This window comes from Triticum dicoccoides, chromosome 2B, assembly GCF_002162155.2.
Source record: "Triticum dicoccoides isolate Atlit2015 ecotype Zavitan chromosome 2B, WEW_v2.0, whole genome shotgun sequence".
NCBI lineage: Eukaryota > Viridiplantae > Streptophyta > Magnoliopsida > Poales > Poaceae > Triticum > Triticum dicoccoides.
Window position 1 is genome coordinate 432,052,443 of NC_041383.1, and position 13,593 is coordinate 432,066,035.

Genomic DNA, 13,593 nt, shown 5'->3' on the forward strand with positions numbered 1-13,593 from the left:
TGCCGACCAGCCTCGTGGAGCAGCCCGCACCGCCCCGAACATGCCCCCTCGGCGTCGGGGTGCTTCAGACGACACCACCAGGGGCCTCGCAGGAGTGCCGGCCCCTGGCCAGTAGGACCAAAGGATGGCAGAAGGAAGCGGGAGCGTTAGGCGGCCAGGCGGCGCCCCTGGTCCGAACAGCCCTGAAGCCTACGTTCTCGTCGTGATGGATCCAAGGCATGCACTAGGATGGGGCCCCAGTTGATCCCCCATGCCAGGCTAGGCTCTGGACATACACGAGGCCGAGATCTCCTTCGAACCACCACCAAGCCCTGCCAATGCCCCCAACAGCGGCAGCCTTTGGGTACAGTTAACGCCGCAAGGGCACGCTTACACTGACCATGGATCGCAGGTAAACCAAGACGCGGTGACCACCAGGATCCATAGGACGGCGGACCCTCCTCAGGAGCACAAAGGACGTTGGGAGCAGCGCGGGGGAAGCCCAGCGGCAGGGCCCTCCCCGCCCTGTGCAGAGCAGGATCCAACCTGGAGGTAGGTTCCCTGTCGGGTAAGGCGCCAACGAGCCCTTCCCCTTGGCAGGGGGCCTACGGTTGCCGATGATGCCGTTAGCGTCCCCTTGGCCCCTTCGTCTTGTCCTTATTTTCGGTCTCCCCAATGGTGGTCAGGGGTAGCGCACGACGGGGTCCTCGTCGAGCAACATAAAGCAAGGCTCCGGCCTGTGAAGGTCTCCGCTCATGAATCTCTCACGTAATAATGAGTGGGACTGTACACGCCCCGGAGTCTCTTGAGTCCCGCCCTGGGGCCTCATGGGGGCTCCCACCCACGTCCTAGTGGAAGCACCATGCTCCGCGCTGGCCATCAACACTGTCCCCAATGACTATGCCCAGCCAGTGGAAGAACTTAGCTCCGAGCTGGTGAGAAGACCAAATACTGAAGACTGAAGACCAGTTAGGCGCCGGACACGGCCGCCTGCTTTTTGCCTCCCTTTTTGTACTTGCTTGCCGACTTTTTTGAAGCACTTTGTTCCCTGTGCATTTATAAAACGGGGGGAGTTTTTCTTTTTCTCGTTCATGTCGCTCTCTTGCCTTCAGTTCTTGCGTTTGTTTCTTGGAACTCGTGACCGCCGCCCTGCCCTCGAATGCCTCACGGGTGGGGGCTGGGTACGGTATGCGTGCTGGGGCTGAACGCCCTCGGGGGCTCAAAGGTGCGGTCGCCCCGCGCGCCCACCTTGCCATGGTCTGGCAGTTGGCTCCTCACGAGGCACTCTCCAGCAGGCCAGCAGGCCCCTCGGGAGACAGAGGGCCTCGCGAGCCCGCAGCATGCTCACCTCAGAAGAAGGGACCCGGCCGCGACGCCAAGCCCCCGAAACCTAAGATAAGTCATAAAAAACTACCTTTCTGAGCAACCAACAGCCCTGCGGGGCCTTGCTCCGGATGTCGCTTCAAAAGTCTTTAACAATGTCACACATCATGAGGGGCACCCCCTTCCCAAAATGCTCTCACAAGAATATGTTTGAGTTTTTGTTATACAGGTTAAAGCAAAAGAAATACAGGCCTAGCTAGACGCGCCTTCTTCACCACTCCCATCCATGCTGCTAGTGCTGAAGCTGCCACCCTCCTAGTCATCTCCACCCGCGCCAGCTCCTTTGGCTGCGAGCACGGCCGTGTCATCCTCAGGAGTCAGCTCCTTCACCAGAGCATCCACATGACCATCCACCCACTTGGCAAGCTTGTCTTGGGTGGCCGCAGGTATGGGGGCTAGCACGGTGCTGAAGTCGAAGTGGGAGTCAAGGTTCAGGAGGTTGCTGGAGATGCGTGAGAGCGCGCGCCCAAGGAGGCCCCGGCTCCTCTCCTTAACGAGCTGGCGGGCTTTTGCGGCCTGGTCCTCCAGGCGGGTCACAATATCAGTGAAGAAGCGGAGATGGCTGGCATAGTCGCTCTCGTGCGGGTGAGGAGCGCTCTCATCGCAAAGGGCACCCAAGGCATTGTTGCCTCTGATGCGCAGGCCCTGGAGCATGAGGCCGTGTTCGCGCTCTAGCGTCAGGCGGTGGCACTTTTCACTCAAAGCCTTCTCCAGGAGGGAGGCAGTGTCCTCGGCCTGCTTCCGAAGAGAGGATATCTCGGTGCGAGCAGAATCCAGGGCGGAAGCCAGGGCCTCCCGGGCAGCGCCCTCCCGCTGCTTCACCGCCTGCAGCTCGGTCTTTAGGACGGAGGTCCGGCCCTCAAACTCAGCCTTGAGCAGCTCTAGGTCCAGGCGGTGCCCCTGGGCTAGCTCAGCACGTGCCTTCACCACCTTCTCCTCCACCTCCACCTGGACCTGAGCTTCTCGGGCAGCGACAGCATCCTCAGCCACGGCGGCTTGTTGCTCCCTCACCTCCAGCCTTTCCAGCGCCAAGCTATGATCCAGAACCTCCAGCGACAAGTCATCATGGCGCCTCAGGAGCTCCGCCTCGGCAAGGGCCACCTCACCTGGTGAGGAGGCCAGTAGGGCACAACGCTCCTCTATTTTGCACAGCAGGGCAGCACTCTAAGACAGAAGATCTTGCTCCCGCTCCTCAGCCGCCTCGCGACGGTGGTTGGCTGCCTTGGCCTCTTCCATGGTGCGAGCGCAAGCTTCTTGAGAAGCCGCGAACGAGGCCTCCGCGCGCGCTTCGGCTTCGTCTCGCCGAAGCTTCCCAAGGTTGATGGCCACCTTCAGCCGCTGCCATTCACACTACAACCGGCGGTTCTCTGCTTCAAGCCTGGTGTCGACGTTGGCAAGCTCCCCGCCAAGATGGACCATCGCACGCATCGCTTCACCAAAGAATCCGAAGCGCACACTACAAGAAATATGTCAACTTGTGACCTTGACTATTGGTCACTGAAAGGTCATTGTTTTTCATTTGCGACTTTTTTGTGACCAAAAACAGAAGGTCAAAAGCTGGCGGTCGTAAACTGAAATTAACGACCTTCTCCGTGAGAAGGTCATAGACGTTTACGACCAAAATAGAAGGTCGTTGAACCCATGACCTTTTGTTTTGGTCACTGGCTGTCTGCCCAGGCCACGTCGGATCCGACGTGGAAATCTGACGTGGCTAAATTGCGACCAATTGAAAAGGTCACTAACAAGATTCAGCCCGGTCCGATTGGGTGTTTTACATGGGCCGGGCCCAACAATTCAGCCAATTTATGATTTTTTTTCCTTGATGTTTTTGGGCCTTTTCTATCATGGGCCCTTACCTTTCCACATAGTTTGTTTCCTTTTTGTTTCTATTTTCTATTTGAGTCGAGGCCTGCTTATAGTACTTCTGAATAGCTTTTCAGCCCAGGTTATTTTGGGCCATGGCATCTTAATAGTACAAGCATATTTGGGTCGTGGCCACTATCAGGTCCAGTAAGAACATTTTCTGAAGAATTTAATGTTCAAGTAAAATGTACACAACACATTAGAGGAAAATGACACATACAACAGCAGATAAAATTTCATTTCACACCTACAGCTCATTACAACACAGTACATGACAATCATTCAAAATAGGCCACCACATGCCATGGAAGCAAAATAAATAGTACTGCTCTTGGAAGCAAAATAAACAGTACTAGGCAGTATTGTTTACTAGGCAGTAGACGAGTACATCTCATTTCAAATAAACAGTACTACTCTTGGAAGCAAAATAGGCCGCCACACGCAATGGTGCGCCATCTTACTCGATCTGGCCCCAAGTAACCAGTAGCGCTGCTTGCTCCCTTTGCCCAGCTCCTTGCTGCCGAGGATGGACGAGACTCGGATGCAGAGCTCCCTGCACATGACATATTGTGTTAATGCTTGCAGCAATAGAAGGAACTCACATACCATAGAACTTGCACAGTAGTGTATCAACACCCCAAAGATTTGACTGAATTGAATGAAGCACAGGTTAGAGCTAGCAGAAGTTGCAGGTAAATAAACATCCATAGAGCTAACATGTTGTATTTCTGTAGAAAGAAGCATCAACTCACTATTCTACACAAAAAGCTAGCCCATACATGCACAGACACCAGAACGGTACATAGAATGAAGCACAGGGCTAGTACTTGCTACCCTGACATTTCAGGCATTCTAGTGTTTAGGAGATTTGACTTCCAGCAGAAAATTAAGTCTATCAACAACCCTAGCTAATAATAGCAAATTAAACTGTATACTACCAGGCAAGACACAAACTGCTAGTCCTGATATGAAGTTCAAGCATCTTCAGTAGTTGAATCTAACACATAGTCATATATCAACCAATAGTAAGGGGGGAAATAACAGGGAACGACGAGGTTATATCTGATCTTCTTGAGCCTCCCAAGGTCATCCCTGAGCTTCATGTCGACGGCGTTGGAGACGACATGGGAGAACCTCACATCCTTGTAGTCCTTCTTTCTGTTCAGGAACCAGTCCGAGCAGCCGTCTCAAGGCACTTTAGGAGGGCTTCGCGCTGTGACTTCATCGTTATCATCGTCCACTGTTGACACTGCCAGGGCTGAGATGGCATCTTTGATCTTCCCTACAACCTTTGAAAACTGCAGAATAAGACACCGGTCCATTAGTGCAAAGTACACAAGCCAATTAAGCATGTTACTCCCATATTATGCAATCTCAGATGCAAACAAGTAACAACACCTATTTATATGCATAAACTAACTAAGATTTTCTAGCAAGATAGATGGCAGCACAATTGACCTTGAAGGGCAGTAAGAAATTTCATCATCTTATCATTGGTCTGAGAATCAATATAGTGTAAAATTTCTGAGAAAAAATGCATTTTTTAGAGACAAGACAGTGTACAAGAACAAGACACGATCTATAGATTAGCCAAAGTGAGATGGGGATGAGGTGGTACCTTCTATTGCTACTAAACCAGGGGAGGGGAATGGTGGCCACCAGAGTAATAACACCCGACAGAGAGAAGCGTTACCACCCGGACTCCTGGAGCCAGCAACAGAAACACCCGGCGGAAATCAAAACGAATCCAAGAGCAGTACATAAATACTAAACATAAAACACATGTTTGGTCAGAAGAATTAAACCAAAATCATGTCATTCCAGCGAGAATGTCTCATGCAAAATACAAAACATGCGGCCTAGAAAATAGGTCAGCAAGATACAACTGTTACTGAATATAAATACTGAACTACAACAGCATACAAGTTTGAATACTGCACTATATAGATACTACACTACATATTACAGCAGCATGATAAAAATGTACTCCAATATATTCACACAAGCACACAGACAATATACTCCTTCATAAGTTGGTGTAAGAATAAAATGGATGGCACTTGGGCGTCAAATGTCCAACTGCAAAGGACAAGGCAGCTACAGCTATGTGAGCCTGCCTGATAGGTAGGTCAGGCAACTTGATTCAGTGAATCGGGAACAATCTAAGACGGACAATAAGAATGGACAGCAAACATCGAACCCCACGTTGATCTGAAACTTTGGGATTCAAGCAAGAAGTTGCAAACGTACAACCAAAAATGCTCCCGTCAACATTATTATTCAAGGTAACATGCCATCAGGAACACTGCTCAATGAATTCGACATTATTGAAGAAGATCCCAGATCCACGAAACACCTACATAATCCAGACGCAATGGTCTCTGGTGTTGCTGAAGAGCCAACAAGTAGGATGGCGATAGATAGAAACAGAGATGGGGGTGAACCCTAAGCATCTTGTAGTCCACGAGGCTCAGCTCGATCAGGTAGAAGGAGAGCAGCTCTAGCTGATTCACAAGACATCATCACATGTGTTAGACAAGCAATGCGCTCTAACTCATACAGACGCACACAACAATGCTAGTAGATATAAATTACAGTATACAAAACAAAGGGATATAATGGTTTCCCTTGCTCGGTTTCTTAAGCCTACATATAGCATTAGTTTTTGAAAGCACACATCACACATATTTCTAATCTGGACAAAACAGTAGATATAAATTAAATTTTCTATGACACAACAGTAACATGTTTAAGTAAAGTAAGTTCCATGGCATATAAACACATCAATTCATTCTGCTTGTGTGTCTTGTAGGTCTGAAACTACTCAACTACTGTACGTGTGTAGCACTATGTTAGTAAGCAGGAGAGGAGATTTAAAAGGAAGGACCATGTGTGTGTGTGTAGAAAACACACACAAGAAACACTGAACATGATCTATTTAGTCTGACAGTTTCCGTCACACAAAGGAGATTTGTGGTTGTGTGCATCATGTCGTAGAGATTACCAAATGCTTAACAACTTATCAAAAGTTCCATACTTAAACTCTGCAAAAATCTATATCCTAAACTCTAGCTTGCATATATGGTTCCCTAGATAATAAATGAAAGAAATATTAAGATACAACAATGCTAGCAACAAAAGAGGGGCACGTCCTATATGCAACTGAATGTTTTCTGCAAACATTTGTAGCCTAAACTGAATGCTAGTTCAGTGTCGTTGTCTGTACACAACCAAGAAACGGAACAGAGAAACATCTCTGCAAGTTCAGTTATTTAGTCGTAGTTATCATGTTACGTGTTCTTCATATACTTGCAATTTGTCATGTTGTTTTCAAGTTGCGAACACATAATACATTTGCCGAGGAAATAAAACTAATGCATGGTCTGTAAATGCATTTCAGCTGGGGAGAAGACGTTGAGAGTGCAATGGACTACACCCCACACGATGCTGCTACCAGTGAAGCTAGATATACGTACTGTTATGCTGCAATTGCCCATCACGTTAAGCTATATAGATTCTCTCTATTGGCTGGCGGCCTCTAATATGGTGCAAGGTGGAGCTAAGAGGGATCTTGACGGTGGGTTTAGTACCTTGGGAGATGGAGCACCAGCAGGTGGAGTCGATGGCGATGTAGGACTTGAGGCGCGCCGACGCCACCGCGGTGTGCAGGGGCGGCAGCGTCTCCAGCCCAGCCACCACTGACCTGTAGGAAACCTCGATGTCACACACACATACACACAGCCACGCCCATCGATTCACTCATATACTGGACAACATACCTGCGAAGGATTCAAGTGGCTCGTGCGAGGGAGGAAGACGGCATGGAGGGGATCACGGTGGTGTGTTGGGCGCCACTGGAGGATGCCAGAATCGAGCGGGGTCTTGCGGCGGGAGGATTCGCTGCTCGACAGGGACGGCGAGGCCGGGAGCGGAGGGGAGACGTATGAGCTCTTCGGGCAAGGCGGCGACTGGTGGGGTGCTGCAGGAATCTGGCAACGAAGCCGGCGGCGCGGGCTTTGGGGGAGCGGGCGACGGCGACGGCGGGCGCCGTGGAGAGCAGCTTGGCGGCCTTCTTGGGGCCGGCAGCGCGTGGAGAGATTTGGAGGCGGCGGGGAGGCAGAGAGATTTGGAGGCGGCGGAGAGCAGCTTGGGCTTTGGCGCTGTGGCGCGTGGATGGGAGTCGGCGGGGAGGGGAAGAGGTGGGTTGGATCTGGATCGGGGAGAGAGGCGGAGGCTAGGGTAGGATCTGGATCGGGGAGTGATTGCTGCACTGGGTTGGATGGACGGGTGGATGGCTGTATGGATGGCCAGATCTCACATGTGTGTATCTTGGGATGACAAACAATGTTGATTTTGGGGGTTTCACTTTCATTGCACAAAGAGCCATTTTCTATTTTTTGAGTGCTCAAAATGATTTTTTTGAAGAACCTACAATATATTTGTTGCAAAATTGTACTGCATAATTTTTAGAAAATATTAGACCATATTTTATGTATAATTCACCAAATACTTGTGTCTTAAAACTTGTCCATCCACCTCTCGTGAAAAAGACAAATTTCTGTCGGTTCAGCTGGAAGGGGGTCAAATTTGAATTGTAGCTGCCTCATAGTTTGCTCTTTATTTTTTCAAAAAATCATTTTTAGGTACAAAAGTATCTATTTAATCAAAGAAACACCAAAAAAATTCCAAGATTCAACCACTAGCTAGGAACGGTCATTTCCGCCGTTTTGACCGCATTTTGAAACGGGCATAAAAAAATCAAAAAATTGGAAAACCTTCGCATTGTATCATTATATGTGACCAAGTTTCCAGGAAAAATAATAAACTTGTAATACAGAAATTATTTTTAAAAAGGGTTCTCAGAAATGAGCTATCATGCGTGAAGATTCATGGCTTTCAAGCCAAATGATCAATCTTATGGCCATATTCATGGCATAGTTTGTTCAAATGATCTCATATTGTGCACAAGGGTGCATCTTGGAATTACAAACAATGTTGCCTAAGGGAGTGTTCACTTTCATTGCACAAAAGAGCCATTTTCCATTTTTCGAGTGCCCCAAATGAGGTTTTTTTGTGAAGGACCTACCATATATTTGTTGCAAAATTGGACCAAATCATTTTTCAAAAATACTAGACCATATTTAATGCACAATTGACCAAATGGTTGGATGTCAAAAGTTTTGATCCACCTCTCGTGAAAAAGACAAATTCCCGCCGATTCAGCTGGAAGCGGGTCAAATTTGAACTGCAGCTGCCTCATAGTTTGTTCTTTATTTTTTCCAAAAATCATTTTCTAGGTACATAAAAATCTATTTAATCAGAGAAACACCAAAAAAATTCCAAGATTCAACCACTAGCTGGGAACGGTCAAACCCGCCGTTTTGACCGCATTTTGAAACGGGCATAAAATATTCAAAAAAAATCAAAAAATTGGAAAACCTTCGCATTATGTCATTCTATGTGACCAAGTTTCCAGGAAAATAATAAACTTGTAATACGGAAATTATTTTAAAAAAGCGTTCCCAGAAACAAGCTATCATGCGTGAAGATTCATGGCTTTCAAGCCAAATGATCAATCTTATGGCCACATTCATGGCATAGTTTATTCAAATAATCTCATATTGTGAACAATGGTGAATCTTGGAATTCCAAACAATGTTGCCTAAGGGAGTTTTCACTTTCATTGCACAAAAGAGCCATTTTCCATTTTTCGAGTGCCCCAAATGAGGTTTTTTTGTGAAGGACCTACCAAATAATTATTGCAAAATCGGACCAAATCATTTTTCAAAAATACTTGGACATATTTAATGCACAATTGACCAAATGGTTGGGTGTAAAAAGTTTTGATCCACCTTTGGTGAAAAAGACAAATTCCCACCGATTCAGCTGGAAGCGGGTCAAATTTGAACTGCAGCTGCCTCATAGTTTGCTCTTTATTTTTTCAAAAAAATCATTTATAGGTACATAAGTATCTATTTAATTAGAGAAACATCAAAAAATTTCCAAGATTCAACCACTAGCTAGGAACGGTCAAGCCTGCCGTTTTGACCGCATTTTGAAACGGGCATAAAAAATTCAAAAAATCAAAAAATTGGAAAACCTTCGCATTGTGTCATTATATGTGACCAAGTTTCCAGGAAAAATAATAAACTTGTAATACAGAAATTATTTTAAAAAGGTGTTCTCGGAAATGAGCTATCATGCGTGAAGATTCATGGCTTTCAAGCCAAATGATCAATCTTATGGCCACATTCATGGCATAGTTTGTTCAAATGATCTCATATTGTGCACAAGGGTGCATCTTGGAATGGCAAACAATGTTGCCTAAGGAAGTTTTCATTTTCTTTGTACAGAAAATTCATTTTCCATTTTCCGAGTGCCTGAAATGAGTTTTTTTATGAAGGACCTACCATATATTTGTTGCAAAATTGGACCAAATCAATTTTATAAAATACTAGGCCATATTTAACGCACAATTGACAAAATGGTTGGGTGTCAAAAGTTTTGATCCACCTCTGGTGAAAAAGACAAATTCCCGCCAATTTAGTTGGAAGCGGATCAAATTTGAATTGCAGCTGCCTCATAGTTTGCTATTTATTTTTTCCAAAAATCATTTCTAGTTACATAAGTACCTATTTAATCATAAATACATGGTTTGGTGGCGATACGTCGAGGTTTGGACGGTGGCCGAGGGCCCCAACTCTAGAGCGCGTAAACTCGCATGCCCGCCGCATGGTCACCGCGTGACCGTGGCCTTGCCATGTGTTCTAAGCTGCCTAGGCATGTCTAGTGGGTTGGGCACACCCCAGGTAGGTGCTAGGAAGAAAATCACAACATAAGATTCTCACGAGGAGACCGATCGATGCTCAAACATGAATAAGCAGCCAAGTGTTTTATTAGCGGTACGGGAAATGCACATGGCTAATGGGTGTGAGTTTTGGCTAAGGATGATCAATTACTAAGAAGACCGTCTTCACAAATTTTCAGCTGAAAAGGAGGAGCCTAGGTGGTACTTGCTTTGCAAAATACCACACTAGACATAAATACGAATGTTGAAGCCGGGCTCAAAATAATGAATGGATTGAGCTGGCATTTGGTGGAGGATGGTTATTTGGGTAGAGGAAAGCACTGTAGAAAATGGATACCATTTGGACATGCCAAAGTGGTACTTCCTTCACAAAGTGTTTTTCTGAACAGAATAGGAAAATGAATGTTTTTGAATTATTTTTGAACTACGCAAGGAAGTTTTTTTTACATATTTGACGAAGATATGACCCAAAGAATTTATGAGATTTTTTGGTAATTTTGGGAATGATAGAAATATAGGTTGCTTCACAACCTAGGGCAAAAACTGCCACATGGACATGACACATAGGCAAAACTGATGAGGTGGCGCCTAGTCATAGAAACCCACCACAATTTACAAGGTTATGACCATCTATATTGGTCATGATCAGCTAGAAATAAGGCAACGGACATGTGCTATCTGCTTTATGACCATTTCGTGTAAGGAAATTACGACCTTTCTGACCAAAATGGTCGTTATTGTTTAGGGTTTGGAGCCCCCCGAACAGTTTTTAACCAATTGGTCTGAAATGGTCATAGATCTATGACCAATTCTTCCAGGGTCACTGACAGAAGGTCACTAGTTGACATATTTCTTGTAGTGGCACCGCGCTGCGCCCGCGAGCAAGCGCCAGCTCGTCGCCAAGATCTTCACCGGCTCCGGAGGTCGCTCGGGGGGCGCTGGGGGCTCCTCCAGTCGCCGACTGGGGGTTGGCTGGTGGGACCGGCAACTTGAATACGAAGGCTGCCCGGAGGACGCCCCCTGCCGGCAAGGACAAGAGGGAGGATCACCTGTGCACCCTTCACCTCGCAGACAGAGTCGTGAGGGAGAACATGGGGCTCGGTTCCGGTGCACCCTCGCGGCGTCAAGCTGGAGAGAGCCGGACTCACTCCCTGGCAGGCTCAGGGCGCTGGGGGCTGCACGCCTGCACTGCGCTAGAGCTCTTGGGAGTGTCCGCCTCCCGAGGTTTTTTCTTCATGAAGATCCTGCAAAACCCCAGCCATGAGAAAACGCAGTGAGCTTGGAGATCAGGAGCGAAGGTACTTACTCGTCGGTGGCCACATATCTCCTCGGCTTCAGCGGCCGACGGGTGCCATCGTCGCAGCATGGGGACCTCTTCCTATTCAGGAGCGACTCAAGGCATAGGCAGCGCCGACCCGGTCCTGATGGGCGATCCTCAGGAGAGGGAGCGTCCGGCGTGGTATCCGGAGCAGAGGTCCCGAGGGAAGGGGCGCCCGGCATGGCTTCCTGGCTCATAGCTCCGAGGCCATTGGCGGGCTCCTCATCGCCAGCGGCAGCTCTGGAGCCATCGTCCCAGGCGTCAGAGGCTTCTGCCTTCGGAGCCTGGTGTAGCGCAGGCCCTGCAGCAGCCCCTTCCGGAACCCCGGAGGCCTGAGGCTCACGAGTCTCTAAAAAGGTCGGGCCTCCGGAGGAGCTCTCGATAGCTGGCGGAGGCGCGCGCCCCCTGCCTCCACACTTGGGGCGCACGCGGTAGGGGCAATCAGGAGAGGAGCCACAAAGACAGGATTGTCGTGGGGCCCCTCAATGCCCTCGGGAAGCAACCCCCACTCATCAAATAGGGGCATCTGCCCGCGAAGGCCTCCTTGTTTGAGCACAGATAAAGAAGGCAGCCACCCCCCGGGAGGTAAGCAGGCTCGGGCTCGCCAGTCAGGAGCTTGAGCACCACGCTCAAGGTATCGGTAGCAAGCGACGACTTCTGCAACCTCATCGGATCCTCAGCGTTGGTGAAGTCCCACATCGGACGAGCATGGCACTGGAGAGGAGCAATGCGCTGCTTCACGAATTCCTTCACCACCATTGGCATCATCACCCCTAGCTCCTGAAGTCCCGCCAACCTCTTCCAGACGAAAGCAAGACGCCGGTCAGTGAGCTTCTCATGGCGCCAGACGGAGCTTGGCGAAGCCGACAACCCAGGAATCATGAGTAGGGGGCTGAATGCGTGGGCGTCCATTAGAATCCACTGCTTCCGGAATCCTCTCGCGACAGGCGAGAGCTCGAAGTCGATCCCCGAGCCGGCAGTCGTAGCCACGTCCTCAAAGGTCGTGCACCCAGAGCGCTGATGAGCGTCCACCAGCCGGAGCAGGAAGAAATGCCGAAATAAGGCCACGAAGGGAGTAATGCCCACTATGGCCTCGTAGAGGAAGGCGAAGACGGCGAGGAGGATGACGGAGCGAGGGTCCAGATGAAGCAGATGGATCTGGTAGTGCGACATCACGGCATTGAAGAAAGGGGAGAAGGGAGGAATCAACCCAGCCAGAAGAGAATGAATATGGACGGGAATCTCAGTGGCACTCATCTCTCTGGTTCGCCAAGACGCAGGGCAAGCAACCGTCGCCCCCCTCCCCCCTCATTGGAATGGGCGGCGAGCACATGGCGAACCTTGTCCAGCCCCTCCATATTGATTATCGTCGATTGCTCGAGGGCTGGCTCCAGGACCGGCGGAGGACCGGCCGGCGCGCGCGCTTCACCTTCTTATTCCTTAGCTTGGGGGCCATGGCGGATACCAAGAAAGAGCAAGGCGCTGGCACCAAATCTATGGGCGCGTCGGCAAGATTGGGGGGAAGAAACAAGAGCTGGGCACGGTACACCTCGAAGGGCGAGTTGCGCTGACCACAGGCGGCTGCTGGGTCTGCCGGATATCAAGGCAGCATGGGGAAGTGGAGACGCCCACATCCCATCAACCACCACGTGTCTTCAGGTCGGCCGGCTGATAGGGCCCGCAGCGCTCCGTCCTTGCCCTTTGGCTTCGCCTGGAATTCAAGTCCGAGCACGCCTTGGCCCCGGGGGCTACTGTCGGCGTCCTGGACTTGGGGGTATCCAGTCCTGCTTGCCTGCGGCCTACCACGTGGCTCCATCGACGGTCTGGTACGACCCAGCTTCGACATCAACACCACAAGACCATCGTGAGGGGACAAGCCTCGCGAGGCGGACGACGCCAAGACCCCTGATGGGGTCGGCCTCCTCAGAAGGGCTCTTGAGGGGCGGAGAGATCTATGCAGCTACCTCATGAGGGTCAGCTGACGTGAGTCATGACGACCAAGGTCAGACGGGCGCCAGGGGGGCGCCAGGAGGGTGCAGAGCACAGGTTTCCTCTTCGGTGGAAGCGGGGCAAGCCGCAGGCGCGGATTCCCGAGGAATTAGCCAAAGGTTTCCATTCTGTTGCACAAGACCAAGACCGCCAGGACGACAAGACAGAGGTCATCACCGAGCCCACCGCAGCGTCACGACCAAAGGCTTTTTGCAGGCGAAGACTACTGACTGTACTACTTGTCCCCTTTCAA

At 49.6% G+C, this 13,593-nt stretch overlaps 1 protein-coding gene across 1 annotated transcript; it reads right to left on the bottom strand.

Moving 5' to 3' along the window:
* Positions 1-3,532: 3,532 nt before the first annotated feature.
* Positions 3,533-12,524, bottom strand: LOC119360927 (formin-like protein 7). The gene is made up of 5 exons (XM_037626364.1): positions 12,093-12,524; positions 7,005-7,520; positions 6,816-6,928; positions 4,844-4,929; positions 3,533-4,523 (listed from the first exon to the last, which is right to left on the bottom strand). Exons 1-5 carry the CDS (start codon positions 12,522-12,524, stop codon positions 4,456-4,458), a joined length of 1,215 nt encoding a protein of 404 aa, XP_037482261.1. The 3' UTR covers positions 3,533-4,455.
* Between the last annotated feature and the right edge of the window lie 1,069 nt (positions 12,525-13,593).